Here is a 17,873-nt window from a genome sequence, read left to right as displayed (position 1 = left end):
GTACTGCGGAAGATTGAGTCAGGAACAGAGAACACTTCAAATTTCTCGTATCAGCATCACGAGGTAGTTAGTATAGCATATTATGTTAAGTGCTCATACGACGACGCGTTGTCAGAGTATCATTTTCGTCGCAATAACGATTGCGTCGTGTGGTTCGTGAAAGAACTCGAAAACCTGGCGCATAGCATGAAAGCCAGAATATCCGCCAATGTTCCTATGGAATCATTAACTAAAGAGCAGCAAGAGGCATACAGTAACGCGAGTCATTGTCATATCTGTAAAAAACCGTTTGCACCGAATAGTATACGTGTACGCGATCATTGCCATTTGACAGGGTCTTACCGTGGTGCAGCTCATTCAAATTGTAATTTAAATTACAAAAATTCGTACGTTATTCCGATCGTATTTCATAATTTATCTGGTTACGATGCACATTTCATCATAAAAGAAATTGCCACCACGTTCGAAGGCAAAATCGATTTACTACCAATAAATAAAGAAAAATATATATCTTTTACCAAATATGTTGAAAATACTTGTTATAAAGACATAATTTTCAAAAATGCACGAAATTGTATACGGCTACAGTTCATCGATTCGTACAAGTTTTTAAGTTCAAGTCTTGACAAATTGGCATCGTTTTTAAGTCTTGATAAATTAAAAATTTCTCATTTGGAATTTTCCTCGTTATCAAACGAAGACTTTGAATTGTTGACACGCAAAGGTGTCTTTCCATATAAATACGTGGATAATGTTGACAAACTGTATGAAACGCAACTGCCAGCGCGTGAATCATTTTATAGTTCTCTTACCAAGCAGACAGTATCACAGACAGATTATGCTCATGCTCAGAAAGTTTGGCAGCGGTTCTCAATCAAAACCCTGGGCGAATACAGCGATCTATATCTCAAGACCGATGTCTTATTATTGGCTAATATTTTTCAAAACTTCCGCGAAAGTAGCATTAATAGTTATGGTCTCGATCCCGCGCATTATTACACATTGCCAGGCTACACTTGGGATGCAATGTTGAAACTAACACGCATAAGATTTGAGTTGCTCACCGATATAGACTTGATCTTATTTATAGAACGCGGTATACGCGGTGGTTTGAGTCAATGCTTCGGTAGATATGCTAAAGCCAATAATAAGTACATGTGTTCTTACGATCCATCGAAACCATCGTCTTATCTAATGTATTTTGACATAAACAATATGTATGGTTTTGCGATGTGTCAATCATTACCATACGGTGAGTTTCAATGGGTCGAAAACGTTGACAATTTTGACGTGAACGCGATCGCTTCGGATTCGCCCACTGGGTATGTGCTAGAAATCGATCTCACATATCCACAATGTCTGTACAATCGACACACTGACTTACCTTTCTGTCCTACACACAATAAACCGCCAGGATCACGGCAGAAAAAACTTCTCGCAACGTTGTACGATAAAAAGCGGTATGTGATACATTACCGTTATTTGCAACAATGCATGCGCAATGGGCTTCGCATAACAAAAATTCATCGCGTATTACAGTTTGCTCAATCTCCATGGCTTCGCGATTATATAGAATTGAACACAAAATTTAGAATGACCGTAAAAAATGATTTCGAATTTGTACAAATTGATGAACAACGCCGTGTTTGGAAAAACTATGGAAAACGTACATAATCACGTAGACGTAAAATTATTGACAAAATGGGAAGGACGTTACGGTGCAGAGGCAATGATCGCTAAACCAAATTTTCACAGCCGCAGCGTCTTTGCGGAAAATTTAGTTGCCGTCAAACTGCGTAAACTCGAGGTGAAGTTTAACAAGCCGATTTATGTGGGTATGTGCATACTTGACATATCAAAAATCTGCTTGTACGAATTTCATCACGAATATATGTTTCCGCTATATAAAAATAAGTGCAAATTGTTATAATCAGATACTGATAGTCTTGTTTATTTCCTCGAGTGCGGTGATATTTATTCAACGATGAAACGTGATATAGCGAGATATGATACAAGCGATTATCCCGCAGACAACCCGTACGGTATGCCTCTCGCGAATAAAAAGTCCTCGGTCTAATGAAAGATGAAAACAATGGTGCGATCATGACCGAATTTGTAGGGTTTAGAGCAAAGATGTACGCGATCAAAGTAGATGGTAAAAAAGATACCAAAAAAGCGAAAGGTGTGAAAAACAATGTAGTAGCGCGAACTATTACTTTTAAAGATTATATGCGATGTTTGAACGATGAAATAGAATTAACTCGTAGCCAATCGTGTATACGTTCGAAGCTGCATCAAGTGTTTACGGTTTCAGAATCCAAAGTGGCGCTCTCGCCATATGATGATAAAAGATACCTTGTTCCATCATCATTAACAAATACATTACCATGGAACATTGGCAGATACAGTTATAATCATAAGATGTTCTCACATTTTTACAAATATTGTGCATTTTAATCTTTTATTGTATTACATTTTTTTTTATATTTCTTACACGTTTAATATGCTATTAATATTTTATATAAGTACGTTATTCATACTTTATACTTTGTATACGTTTTATATTTTGTATGCTTCATTTTATACATCTTATGTATTGTTTCATATATGTTACACGCTTAATATATATTTGACGTTTTATGAATAAGATATTTTGATATTTTTTCAAATTTTAGATGTTTTTTTTAATAAAAATTTTTATATGACATTTTGTATTAATAAGGAAAGAAAAAGAATAAAGACCAAAAAAATTGTTTGTATTCATTTTTGTAAACGCTTATATGATATAAAATATATACATGTTTAATTGAAATAAATCAAATAACATCTTTTTTATTTATCCATGAGTTGTGCGAATCATCGAATCCCAGTCACTTGACGTAAACCTTGTTTCCTTTTTTCTTTATTATCTTCTCTACCAGGTATACATTTGGATGAGTCGTGCGATGCAACTCGTACTCATAGAAGGCACCCGCTATTTGTTTACCGCAATAATCTTCCAGGAGATAAGTTACGGGATTAGTGCGCTGTACTTTAACGATCTTAAACACCTCGGTAGTCCAATTGGGGGTGTACTCCTTAGAGAATGTCGTTTTGTGCTTGCTCACGCGCACCAAATTGTTTACTTTGAATTTTGCTGGCCCCATGATTTTTATGTGAGAGTATACAGTGCCCAGGAGTTTTTCAGCAACTTCCGAATTAACGTCGACTGGTTGCATGCCGATAGTACGATGCCTGCGATTGTTGTAATCCGACACCAGATGCGGCAGCTTGTTGACCCACTTGTGCGACCCGTTAAGTGTAAACATACGCCACATATCGTTCTTAAGTGTGCGATTCCATCTCTTTATTATCGATGGTTTTAAAACCGAATATGTAGAATAATGATTAATGTCATGCTTTTTCAAGACTTTTTGCACATCGACATTATAAAATTCCTTTCCCATATCCGTTTGCAAATTTTTCGGACATCTTCCGCTCTCTCGAATTATCTTGGCGATTGCGTCAGCCGTCTCGCGCCCGGCCTTGCTCTTGAGCGGTACTGCCCAGGCGTATTTACTCAATGCATCGATGACGGTAAGTATGTAATTATGACCTCTATTATACTTTGAATAGGGACGCATCTCGACGATATCAGCTTGCCAAAGATCGTTGAATCCCTTGATTATAACACGTCTTCTAGGAAAATTGCGTCTAGCTGACGCGTGTAATTCTTCGACGATTCGTCGCCTCTCGGAGCTTATTGTTTTCTTCGATGAACTCATATTTCGGCGCGTAAACGAATTGCATTACGACTGACTCGTTTAGCGGTTACACGATGTAATTTATAATGTCGGCATTGCAAAGTTCCTCTACTTTGTTTAAAAAAACGTTCTTTTTCTCCGTTTATCAGTATTTTCTGTCTTCCTTTAATAACTTTTCTTTGTCTTCCGGTTTCTGTCGATTAGATAATTTTTCATACTCATTCTTGACTCGATCTACGGCCATTCGATAACCATCCTTCACTCGTTCTTGTTGTGTCTTTTCATAGCGATCCTGAGCCGATCGATAATTGTCTGATAACTGTTCTTGAAACGTCCGATTTTTATTTAAGAATCGTTCAAAGTCATTCGTTAAACGTTCGTAACCGTCTTTTCGATGTTCATTGCTGCTCATTTTTGTCGTCTATCGCACGTCCTTCTCAAACAAAATCAACCTCTCGTCTGACTCGTTTCGTGGGTATACGATTTAATTTATAATTATGCCAGCTTCACAAAGTTCTTCCACGATGGACAACATCTCGTTGCCGTGAGCGTCGTTGCCTGCTCGATGTGAAGCGTCTAGCAATCGTAGACGATCTACTAATTCGTTGGGATCGTCCCAGTGCACGTAATCAATCGCGTTGTCGTTTAGTATCATAGCGCAAGGTAATCCCTTTCCAGATTTATTCGTTCTCTTTGGTGTAGATTCGATTGACATCAATGATGCGATCACGTATCTATACCTGTATCCTTTGTTGCTTCGTAGTCGACTCTCCGCGGTGTAATTACGTTTATGTACGTTTGTAGTCAACAATATGCTCTTGTACTTTTGCAAATCGTCCTCCTTATAGAGAAAATCATCGGAGAGTCTCTTAAAAATCAACTCGTAAAGACCGGGTGTGCCAGCGTATCGCACGCCATCGATAATTATATTATCATTGATGTCCACGTCAAACTTTTTATTACCAAGCATCATTCCATCCTTGTCGAGACGAACACCATACACGATGTCTATAATTTTCTCTTTTCCACCACCGCTGAAGAAATCTCCGATGTACTTTTGACCGAGCGGACCTAAATGCTCAGATAACGTTTTTCGATCTTCCAACGTTTGCATCTGATGTTGAACAGACGTTCCGAACTAATCGTCTGTGGTTTCGAAAACGTTCTCGAGAGCCTTGTTAGTTAATGTTGCAGGACCGATCGTACGCGGTGTTGACGTTATCGCTGGTGAATCCATCGCGTCGTACGCTTGTTCAAAACGTTGCTTTCTGCTCGATGTTGCTTTCGACAATTCGTAAGATGCACCATCGTCATCATCGTCGCTCAGTCTTTTTTTAATTATTCTTTCTTCCTTGATTTCTTCTTTTCTTTTAATCGGCTGAGATTCCTCGACAATCTGTTTCAGAGGTGCGACGATGGGCTTGAAACGTCTTTCCATCGCAATTTCCTCCTCGATCCTGCCGGTTTTTAAAGCGCGATGTTTCTTGCGGATCGCATCGCTCGTTTTTTCAATCTCCCTCGCGAATTGCTCACGCTTGCGTATATCTTTGTTATTTTCCGCCATGTTAATGTTCAACGTTGACGTATCGATAATGACTAATCGTTTTGTGGTATCGCGAACTCGTTAAATCCTTTTCTGTATCGTCCGTTACTAAATGCGCTGTCCTTGTCTATCACTAGAAATCCATACTTTTGTTGCCAACAAGCACGGCACAAAGCATAAAATTCGTCGAACGACATGTCGGTGTTTACGTGATCGTTGTAAACGTGTTTGAGGTTGGTATCATCCTGTTTAAACAGAATTAGGAGATTGTTGTTATCACGTATCAGATGTTTAGGTATCTTCGCGTACGTTTGACAAAGATAAGCAGTCGACATTCGAGTGGCGGCCCATTGAAAAGTATTCTCTCACCGCATCCTGCTTATCGCATGCAACGTCATCAAAGACGAAGATTGAATTCGGAAGCGCCTCGCTCGGTGGAATAACGTCGCTATTATTGGAGAACGTAAAGTAGCTAATTTTGTCGATCGATGTCAACAGATTTTCAAGATATTGATACTTAGGCTGCTGCAGCGACTTGGAATAAATATAAATATTCTCGAAACGTACACCGTGCGGACTTTCCAACAAGCTTATGAGAACATTAGTTTTGCCGCACGAAGATGGCCCCGCAATTATTGCGCGGATGGTACTCGGCAGCATTTCACCGTGTTTCCGCAACTGCGCGTTGTCCCCCATCATTCGCAATTTGTCGTCGCAGTTTGTGACGCGTATCGTCAGCGACTGCCGCACGAATTTCATGTTTCACACTAAACTCGCGTGACACGTCGAGGGCCTATTTATGGATGTGTGAAATCTTGAGTCGCTCAGTATCAAAAATGTTTCTTGCGCTGTCACATCCTAGCGATATTCTGGACCTAAGCGCTAAGCAGTTGCAATATATACCTAAAGTCGTATTGTTACGCGTGTACGGTAATTACATCGACCACGTTTGGGAACGGCTTCCGAAACATATACAGGTGGACCGGTAGTTCAAACTTATCGTCGCTGTGACGAGCATTATAATCAACCTTGGCAGCGTACGCACATTGACGGCCCTGCATCGAGGATAAAAGATTGCAGCGAATGTCAGCGTCGAACAAAACCGGAAGTTTGCTGAATCGAACGATAAACGCGCTTCCTTTCGAGTTACATATCCCCGGCTACCAGTTTTGCGGTCCGGGTACTCGGCTGAAGAAACGATTAGCCAGAGGCGACACGGGCGTAAATTGGACGCAGCGTGCCGCGAACACAATATTGCGTATTCTAAGAGTAACGAACTCGTCGATAGACACGCTGCTGACGATATACTCGCAGCGTCAGTACGAAAACGCATTACCGCGAGAGACTTGACTTTGGGAGAGAACCGCTGCTGCAGTCATCTGGGCAGCGATGAAGGCCAAGACTAAGATCGGCATAGGTATGAAAGCAAAGACGAGAAAGAGGAAAACGACGACGATGAAAAAAAAACGAGTACTTCCGTCGGCAAAACGAAGTGGCATGTTACCGATTTTGCCAATTCTGTTGGGCGTTCTAGGATCTTTGATCGGTGGAGCTGCAAATGTAGCGAAAGCGGTAAGCGCCCGCAAAAATGCGCGACGTCAACTTGAAGAACTGCAACGTCACAATCGCGCGATGGAACAAGGTCGCGGTCTATACTTGGCACCTTATAAATACGGACGAGGAATTTATCTTGGGCCGTATAAACGCGGACAAGGCGTATCAACTAAGAGAAAAAAAAAACGTCGAAATGACGATAAAAATGCCCGCGGGCGTGACCACCGACGTGCAATTGAACCAGCTGGCGAGACGTATGCGCATACCGTATTTTAGAGGTGTGTACAGGGTGTTATGTTCACATACATGTCGGTCTAACTGGTTGCCTACTCGTACAGGCGCGCATGGTGGTTCACAACTGCGTACGCTTGCAGGGCATGTCGGCAATATCACTCCCATCATTCTTTTTCGGAAATGATCACTAACAAATCTTCTCTCTACAATATTTATTTTGATATATTAATAATTTATTATTAAATTGATATTCAATGTAATAAATCAATATAAACATTATACAATTCTTCATATAGCGCGTGGCAAAATTCCGGAACGGTCAAATATTTCGAAAATAAAGTATTATCAAGAAAAATGTTTTAGATAAAAGTTGTATGGTTTGGAGAGGGATAAATAATGGTAAAATTAATTTTTGACAAAACTAAAGTTTTTAACATTATATAGAGGTTATCGGCATTTTTCAAGAGAATTATGTTATATTTACACATAATATATATTTCTTATTTTGTATAAGTATTGTAAGCTGAAACTGTCGAAAAATAAATAGTTTACTAGATATTTTACACTTTATTCTGGCACATTTCGACATAAAGTATAAGATATCTCATAAATTATTCAGTTTTTCGTAATTATATCTTAATACTTTTATGCGTAGTTATTTAAATAGTGTGTAGTACTAAAATTACGAAACATTTATTTCAATAGACTTCAACATTAATCGGTTAAAATGGAAGCCACAGTGACAAGGTATGAAAATAAATTTTATGAAATAATAAATGTGATAAACAAGGTTTAGTAATATATGTGAATGTCTCCTATTTTGATGTAAATTTGTCGAAAGCGCAGGTATGAGATAAATCAATAATCAGTAACATAAATATTAAATGTGGTAATCGATAACTTTATAATAATATTATAATAATATTAGGTAGACCTGTTTGCGATTCTTAATATTAGGGATAGTCAATAACTTGATTAATATTTTTATAATAATAACTTTATTGATGTATGAATTGACAAATATGTTGCTTATTTATGGCGAATGCCATAAAAATCAAAGAGGAGTCGCAGCTCTCTATGCGGAACGTTATCCTGATAAGCGACACCCTGGACACGGGTTTTTTCAATCGCTATTTGCTAGGCTTTGTAGGCATGGGACATTGCATGCCTCAACACGTCGATTGAACGTTACATCCAGATCAGCGGAAACAATTAATGTTATAAGAGAGGCTCTCGTTGCCAATTCGCACACCAGTACGAGAAGTATTGCGTAATATAAATTTCTAATGATTTTTAAATGTGCTCAAAATACCCCCCATTTTGTTCCGCACATAATGCAATTCTCCTCATGAAACTTCCTCGCACGTTTCTTAACATTACAGGCGTTACTGTTTGACTCGCTTCTCGTATCTTAGCAATCAAATCATCTCTACTGCGTGGTAATGTTTGATACACTATATCGCGTATGTAGCCCCATAAAAAAAAATCCATTGGCGTAAGATCAGGAGAGCGTGGAGGCCATTCTTGAAGAGGGCTGTGGATGCCTATCCATCTATTACGATATTGCCGATTTAAAAAATCACGAGCGAGAAGGGACGTATGTGCTGGGTGTCCATCTTGCTGGAAAATCATGTTTGGTATCTCAGCACCTGTTGGTTGGTAAAACTGATTTAGTTGAGACAGTTCGCATAACATTTTTATTAATCGATTAGGTGATTTACTTTTAAAATATCATCACCTAATAAACCTGGCAATATTTCCTCCAGGAAAGCGGAATATACTTGTCCCGTAATTGTCACATTTTCCGGAAAGAAATGCGGCCCGATCACTCGATCATCCAAAATTCCCATCCACACATTAATGTGGAATTGTCCTTGGATGTGCGTTTCCTTTCGGCAATGAGGATTTTCCTCCGCATAATGATGTTCGTTATGCCTGTTTATTCGCCCATCACTGCGGAAAGTGCACTCATCTGTCCAAAGGATTCTCCTCAAGAAATGATCGTTAGCGATGTTATTCATGTCAACCTGATACAAAAAATTTTATTAAAAAATTATTATTTTCAATCGTACACAGAAAAAAAATTATTATTAAATCAAGATTCTTTGCATATAACATCTTTATGCAAGTATATAGATCTTCTTGGAAGAAATTATAATCTTGAACAGACATAATTTATGTCTGTTCAAGATTATAATTTCTTCCAAGAAGATCTATATACTTGCATAAAGATGTTATATACTTGCTTATATGTGAAACAAAGAATCTTGATTTAATAATAATTTTTTTTCTGTGTAGTGAGAAACGATAGCCATCAATTGGTAATACATCATCTTGCTCTTACTTGTTCTGATAACCAATCGCAAAAAGCTACTCGGCGAGGCAAATCATGAGGAAATAATCTTTGTGTTGTGTGCCTCTTAAATGAATGCCATTTAAGATCATGCTTGATGATTCTGTGCACTGTGACATGATTCATTTCTAAATCCTGTGCAATTCTTCTCGTACTTGTGTGCGGATTGGCAACGACAGCATCTCTGACAGCATTAATTGTTTCCGCTGATCTGGCTGCAACGTGCAATCGAGGTGTTGGGGCATGTAACGTACCATGCCTTGCAAATAGCGATTGAAAAAACCCGTGTCCAGGGTGTCGCTTATCAGGATAACGTTCCGCATACAGGGCTGCAGCTCGCCTTTGATTTCTATGGCATTCGCCAAAAATAAGCAACATGTTTGCTAATTCCTCGTTGCTATACCGCTCCATCGTCAAGCACACAGAAACGTGACTCTTCACCAGCTGTTTAAACAAATGCTATCGATGTTTCGCGAACGAAATATATGTCGATAAGTAAAAATTACTGGGCCCGGTATTTTACTTATCGACATATATTTCATCCGCGAAACATTGACAGCATTTATTTTAAACGAAATATATGAGATCCTCAAGATCTGCGTCGCCGAGAAGCTTTTTGCGAGTGGTTGTCAGAGCAAGTAAGAGCAAGATGTATTGCCAATTAATGGTTTTCTCACTACGATTAAAAATAACGATTTTTTATAAAATAGCTTAAAAATCACATTTCAAGTGTTTACAGCTTAAAAAATTCTTAAAAAATTAAAGTATTAAAGATATCGTGGGATGATAGTTTATAGTTTAACAATTTTCTTGACGTTTTCAAGTATCTTACATAATCGAAATAATTTTTTGTATCAGGTTGACATAAACAACGTCGCTGAGAATAATTTTTTAAGAAGAATTCTGTGGACAGACGAGTGCACTTTCCGCAGTGATGGACAAATTAACAGACGTAATGAACATCATTATGCGGAAGAAAATCCTCATTGCCGAAAGGAAACGCACATCCAAGGACAATTCCACATTAATGTGTGGATGGGAAATTTGGATGATCGAGTGATCGGGCCGCATTTCTTTCCGGAAAATGTGACAATTACGGAACAAGTTTATTCCGATTTCCTGGAGGAAATATTGCCCGTTTTGTTAGGTGACGTTGCTGCTATGCCGAACATAATTTCTCAACAAGATGGGCATCCCGCATACACGTCTCTTCTCGCTCGTACGGTTTTAAACCGTGAATATCAACTGAGATGGATAGGCATTCACAGCCCATGTCAGGAATGGCCTCCGCGCTCTCCTGATCTTACGCCAATGGACTTTTTTTTATGGGGCTACATGCGTGACATCATTTATCAAACATTGCCACGCGATAGAAATGACTTAATTGCAAAAATACGAGAAGCGAGTCAGAGAATTACACCTGAAATGTTGAGAAACGTTCGAGGAAGCATCATGAGAAGAATCGCGTTATGTGCGGAAGAAAACGGGGGATATTTCGAACACCTACTGTAAAAACAATTATTAGAAATTTATGTTCATCAATAAAGTTTATAAATGTTATAAAATATTAATCAAGTTATTGATTATCCCTAATATTAAGAATCGCAAACACGTCTACCTAATATTATTATAATATTATTATAAAGTTATCGATTACCACATTTAATATTTATTTTACTGATTATTGATTTATCTCATACCTGCGCTTTCGACAAATTTACATCAAAATAGGAGACATTCACATATATTACTAAACCTTGTTTATCACATTTATTATTTCATAAAATTTATTTTCATACCTTGTCACTGTGGCTTCCATTTTAACCGATTAATGTTGAAGTCTATTGAAATAAATGTTTCGTAATTTTAGTACTACACACTATTTAAATAACTACGCATAAAAGTATTAAGATATAATTACGAAAAACTGAATAATTTATGAGATATCTTATACTTTATGTCGAAATGTGCCAGAATAAAGTGTAAAATATCTAGTAAACTATTTATTTTTCGACAGTTTCAGCTTACAATACTTATACAAAATAAGAAATATATATTATGTGTAAATATAACATAATTCTCTTGAAAAATGCCGATAATCTCTATATAATGTTAAAAACTTTAGTTTTGTCAAAAATTAATTTTACCATTATTTATCCCTCTCCAAACCATACAACTTTTATCTAAAACATTTTTCTTGATAATACTTTATTTTCGAAATATTTGACCGTTCCGGAACTTTGCCACGCGCTATATGAAGAATTGTATAATGTTTATATTGATTTATTACATTGAATATCAATTTAATAATAAATTATTAATATATCAAAATAAATATTGTAGAGGGAAGATTTGTTAGTGATCATTTCCGAAAAAGAGTGATGGGAGTGATATTGCCGACATGCCCTGCAAGCGTATGCAGTTGTGAACCACCATGCGCGCCTGTACGAGTAGGCAACCAGTTAGACCGACATGTATGTGAACGTAACACCCTGTACATGCGTAATGCTTTACCGACGAGTGGCGTACGTCGAAACGAGAGCGGTATCGTTAATTTGGACGATACCCTAGGCCCTGGCATGCACTGCGTGGCTTACGCAAAGAGGAGCAACCGCGTTGTGTATTTTGGCAGCTTTGGCAATCTTCGGCCGCCTCGAGAGTTGGTGCGATATTTTGGAAGCAATGTTACGATAGAGTACAATCAAATGTCCTATCAGACGTACAATTAAAATTTCTGCGGACAAATGTGCCTGAGATTTTTACAAACTGTTGAATTTAAAAAAAATCGGTGTCGAAGAGTCTCAGTATTCGTCGAACGCTTTTTCCATCATGTCGTTTACGCTAACGCTGAGCGGAAAGAGCAGCGTTCTCGCTGCAAATTACTCTCCGGCGATAGATTTGACCGAATACGAACTCGGTTTAACGCTTTTTGCGATACCGAACGTAAATGCCTCAAACAATAAATTTTATTTCGGCAAAGACGATGTGGAGATTACGATACCCGAGGGATCATACGAGTTGCCGGCCATTAACGAATTTTTGAAACGTGCAATTTCGCAGAAACGTCCATGACGCAACGCGCCAGATGCCGGTGATATGCTAGTTGTCCGCGGCGATATCGGCGTGATCAATGATGACAGCAAGGAAGCGATAGTGATTCGAGCTAATCATAACACGATGAAATGTGAAATTAAATGCGCTTACAAAATAAATGTTAACAAAGCCAACAGCATTGGATCGCTGCTGGGATTCTCGAAGCGTATACTGCAACCACGTAGATGGCACGAACCGGACATGTCAATTATAAAATCAAACGAACTCACAGAGTGAAGTTCGATTTGAATTATGCTTGGAGTTTGGCCCGTATGGACAATTATACTGTAGTGTTCCTGCTACACTTTGTCACCAACAGTTTAGAATAGGCGCCAAAAAACAAAAGGTGGCGCCCTTGATCGGATACTCGCGCCTTCAGTCTCCTACGGTTCTATTCCGTTCCGCCATATCATTTGTTCAGAGAATAAAGCAAATCGCCTAAATAAATTTTAAGATTGGGTGGGAAAAAATTCTATTATGGGAGGGAAAAAGGTCCATACGGACAAAACAACAAGCATAATTCAAATCGAACTTCACTCGGTGAGTTCGTTTGATTTTATAATTATGCTCTGTGGTTTTGTCCGTATGGACAATTATACTGTAGATGTTTAGAAGGCGATTTGCGTTTTGAAGAAAGAGAAGAAAACTAGATTCTTCTCGTTAGATTTTCTGTTTAGTGAACATCTTAATACAAAAGAATATATCTTGTCGATATTTCTTGTCAGTAACTTAATGACATTACACGTTTATGCGTTACTAAAACCTAGATTAACAAGTAACGGAATAGAAAGAGAGGACAAACGCTTTTCGCAGGTTCTAAAATAGCTTCAAGTACTCCTGCTCTTATCTATAAAATCTTATCTATAAGGTGTGAAAATTTTATCTATAAATCTTTCAAATTCAGTAAGACATATGAATATTTAAGGCTGTAGGACGGAAATGCTGAATTCTTCCGGATTTATAATTGGACGGTTACAAAAGCGCGCGAAAATTTGGGATAACCGACCAACCTGCAGCCCGTTTTATTAAATCTAAAGTTACTCCTTTTTGGGCTGCCCGAGAAGTTGAAGCGTGGCGCGTACTGTGTGATGCGAAGAAATCGGTCTTAACTCCACAGTCTTCTAGGCTCGAACGTAACCAGCGACTAATCGTCTGTTGACCAACGGCCCTGTGAGGGCGAACGAAGGAAATGAAAAAAGAATCGTCCGAGGAAGTTCGTAAATTTCGGGTTACCTCTAAATAATGTTTAGCTAATTTGTAAATGCAAAGACTTTCGTTACCTTCAAATGGAGAGAACGAGAAGGACGGTTGTGATCGACCTGGGGCGGATGTTTTAATGCGCCCTGGTACTTTGATAACAAGTTTATCCCCCATAAAAATTTGAGAGAGTTTAAAAAAAAAACGCAAGCGTCTGTACACGTTGGCCGGTGCCCAAGGCGAGGAGTAAGACCAATTTCTTTGTAATAACATCAAGCGAAAGCGAATCATAAGGGAATCAGGTGGCGAGTTTAGCTAGTACTGGAGCCGGATCCCAAATAAGGTCATAACGAGGGCGAGGAGGTTTCAGGACTCCTACTCCTTTACAAAAGCGTTTTATTAACGCGTGATTTCCTATCTCGTTATGCGTAATAAGAGAAATAGCGCTACGCATGGTGTTAATTGTTGAGTATGAGTTTGCTTGTTGCAGCTCTTGAGCTAAAAACTCTAAAAATTGAGCAGGGCTTGGTGCGAAAGGAGAAATCGAAATGAATTGGCAATAAAACCACCAGTCTTTTAAAGGCTTAGAGTATTGCCTAACTTGAACTAGATAATGAAGCTAACATAGCCTCTAGAGCCCTCTGCGGAACTTCTCTATTTTGAAAGGCTAGCCGGATAAGCTCCCTGCCGCCAGGAGAAGAGTTCTCCATGCAGGGTGGTGGTCTCTGAAAGGAGAAGAGAGCAAATTGTAAGATGGCGAGAATAATATGGGCTCTCTGGTTAGAAGACGGCAAAACAAGGGGAATCAGGCTTGTGAAGGCCACCAGGGCACTACCACAACACCCTTTGCCTTATCGTTTATAATTTTCCGAAGGACTCGAGGTATTAAAATGAAGGGAGGAAATGCAAAAAATCTTACACCTGACCAAGAAAATGTAAACGCATCTACTCCTATAGAGCCCGGATCTGGGAACCAAGATACGTAAATTGCACATTTTGCATTAATGATTGAAGCGAATAGATCTATGTCAAAAGGGCCAAATTGTGACCGAATCATTGAAAAGGCGGCTTGTGATAAGGACCACTCAGTATCTAGACTCACTATTCTAGATTCTCGATCAGCGATAGAATTATCGATCGAGGCAATATAAGATGCAAATAACAAAATATTACGTTTTTCGCACCATGACCAGATTTGTTTTGCTAAGGCTGACGCTATAGATGCGGGTACTGAATAGAACCAAAACGATTGATGTATGATATCGCTGTCGTGTTATCTATGCGGAGAAGGATGTTGCAATTAAAAAGATCCTCTGCAAAACATTTCAAACCATAAAAAGCAGTTCAAGGAAGTTTATATGGGCGGATTTCTGAAAATATCTCTCGAACTGCTGTATTTGAACGGATAAAATAAGCCTGATTATGATCAGACAAGATCTTAATCCATTGGAACTCTTTAGCCAAGTGGAGAGAAATTTTCATTTTTGCCATATAATTACCGTTTTCATCCCTTAGTGCTAGAAATTTTTCTCTCTCGAATTCTTTAGTATACAGGAGTCCGTACTGCACCGCCGGACATATTGAAATTAGCGAGCCGATCATGCTTGCAAAATCTTTAATTCGGCATTTAGATTTTCTTGAGAAAACGGAGATCATTTTAAGAAGAGCTGAGCGCCTTTTGGGGGGAATCACAATCGACTGCGCCACGGAATTAAAAATAAACCCCAAGTATTTGCAGGATTGTGCAGGGATAAGTTGCAATTTCAAAAAATTAATAAAGAAACCTAAAGACGAAAGCAAGTTCATGGAAGCGTTTAGATTTTCCAAGCAGTCCTCCCGCGAGGACCCGAAAAGCAGAAAATCATCCAGATAGACAACCGAGCAAAATCCTTCATTCCGCAATCGGGCCAATACTGGTCTCAAAATTTTGGTGAATATATATGGTGCTGTGGAGAGCCCAAAAGGCAAGGCTGCGAATTCATACGTGACGCTACGCCACGGAAAACGGAGAAAACGGCGACTTCTGGGAGAGATTGGGACGAGTAAGTAAGCATCTTCCAAATCTATAGTTTCCATCCATGAATCCTGGACCATCAATTGATTCACCATGCGCCAATCCTCTAACTGAAAATGAGGGGGAGATAAAAGATAATTCAAATCTTTTAAATTTAAGATAAAACGCATTTCATCCAATGTCTTTTCTATGAGAAAGAATTGTGATAAAAAATGATCCGCAAAGGGTGAAGTGGCTGTTATAGCACCTTTCGAAAGTAGGCGCAGAATTTCTTTATCGCAGGCCTCGGCCATGGCTGTAGAGAAATTCGGCTCTTGTAAACGTTTACGAATAGGCGGGGGTGAGGAGAAGGGTATTTCATAGCCTCGAATCGCTTTTAATACCTCTGGATTCCGCGTTACCTTTTTCCACTGCAATATATATTTTGAGAGTCTACCAGCCGTTCTTACTTCTTCTAACAGTGAGATCGTGTCCGGGAGCGGGATCGGTGGCGAGTGCTGCGGGATCAGTCCGACTTCGTTCTGGCCCCTGTGCTGCGAACCCTGGGTGCTTGTTTTGACACAGGGGCTTTGCGATTTCCCTTATAAGTTAGGAGCTGCTTTATTGGCTGTTGTTGACTAAGTTAGCTGTTTTAGTCAATGCACTAGATCCTGAAGAAAACCTCGATAGGTCCTTGCTTGCTTTTTCACAAGCTTGGGCTGACTTCAAACCTTCTGTAAAAGTCGAGCCAAAGAGCCATTCGTCAACTGCGGATTGATCGGCTGCTAACTTTCCTACAAATGTCACACATGGCTTGATGACTGATTGTCTAGTTAGGGACAGCCTATACTGGTGGTCCGCCAGTAGGTGGATGCCATCCGCCAATTTTGCAGATTTTACATTCGGCTGCAAAGGTCGGTCTTGATAGGCTTTCAAGATATTTGAAATTCCTGAGCCGAAATCGTTGAGGCAAGCGCCTACCTGTAACTGAGCTTTACATTAGTATTCGTCCCGCTTTAAGACGCTACGATGTTTTGACAATGCCTTGTTTCGTTGTTTAACTTAGGGGGTCCGATATCTGCTAAACTTCCTTTAATTTCGAATTTTGAGAGCAGATTCATACGCAGCTCCTCTTTCAGACCCGAGTGAACTTCACCTTTAGTAGATTCAAAAACCGTAGGGTCCCAGGGAGACTCATTTGAAACCGGATGTTCCGAACAATTCGTTTATCAGAGAGGCGTCATTTTTTTTATCTATATCTGGCAAGCTCGCAATAATTACCTCGGGGTCGAAGCGAACCGTCGGTGGACACTGTTGGTCTGAAAAAAGAAAGAAGCATGGTCACATAAGGCAATCGGTTATGTTCCTTCTTTGCCGTAACGAAGGAACATATCTAGTTCGCCGCCCCGGTTCTAAAGAACTGTCTGCCTATCTGCCTGCCCGTTAACCTCTGTATGAGAGATTTGTAGCTCTCCCAACAGGGAAGGATCAGTGTTCTCAGCCATGACGTGTCCTGTTACTATGTCCTCCGCAACAATGTTTCTTTGTACGACGTTCTGGATATGACTCGAAGCGTCTATTTCAGGAATCCTTGGAGTGGTGTACTCTCTCATAAAAGCGAGGATCTCCCTGAGTGCCAAAGTCAACTCATCACGTTGAGATGAGGGGCAGAGGAGTCTCCGCGCCAGGCGCGTGAGCTAACATCTATTGAGGATGCGTCGAGATCTGCCTGATAGACGGTATCTCTCGATGAATTTCATGAATCTCGTTCCCGTGATCTTCTCACAGAACGATAACGGTGCCTATGCTTATGTTTAGGCATATCGAGGACGGTAATTCACTGCAAAATAATCGAATAGAGAAACGAACTAACTGTTGGTTGCGTGCAACAGAAAAACAATGATATAGAGGAACGGAATAGAACCGTAGGAGACTGAAGGCGCGAGTATCCGATCAAGGGCGCCACCTTTCGTTTTTCGGCGCCTATTCTAAACTGTTGGTGACAAAGTGTAGCAGGAACACTACTACAGTATAATTGTCCATACGGACAAAACCACAGAGCATAATTAATATTATGAACGTAAATATTATCGAATGTAGTATCAGCGCAGGTGCATACAATAACGGTGCGCGTGTGCATACGATCCATGAATTTTCGCCGAG

The 17,873-nt window shown here is 39.5% G+C and overlaps 1 protein-coding gene across 1 annotated transcript; it reads left to right on the top strand.

The window, feature by feature from the left end:
- The first annotated feature begins 10,186 nt into the window (after nucleotides 1-10,186).
- LOC120357014 lies at nucleotides 10,187-11,597 on the top strand. Its single transcript, XM_039446206.1, has one exon. It carries the CDS (start codon nucleotides 10,211-10,213, stop codon nucleotides 10,937-10,939), a length of 729 nt encoding a protein of 242 aa, XP_039302140.1. The 5' UTR covers nucleotides 10,187-10,210; the 3' UTR covers nucleotides 10,940-11,597.
- Nucleotides 11,598-17,873: the final 6,276 nt, after the last annotated feature.

Source organism: Solenopsis invicta, chromosome 2, assembly GCF_016802725.1.
Source record: "Solenopsis invicta isolate M01_SB chromosome 2, UNIL_Sinv_3.0, whole genome shotgun sequence".
NCBI lineage: Eukaryota > Metazoa > Arthropoda > Insecta > Hymenoptera > Formicidae > Solenopsis > Solenopsis invicta.
The sequence above is the reverse complement of the archived record's forward strand: the minus strand, read 5'-3'. Positions and strand labels throughout refer to the sequence as shown.

Coding starts and splice junctions, on each gene's coding strand:
- LOC120357014 (XM_039446206.1), top strand. CDS start 10,211: ATGATAGTTTATAGTTTAACAATTTTCTTGACGTTTTCAAGTATCTTA.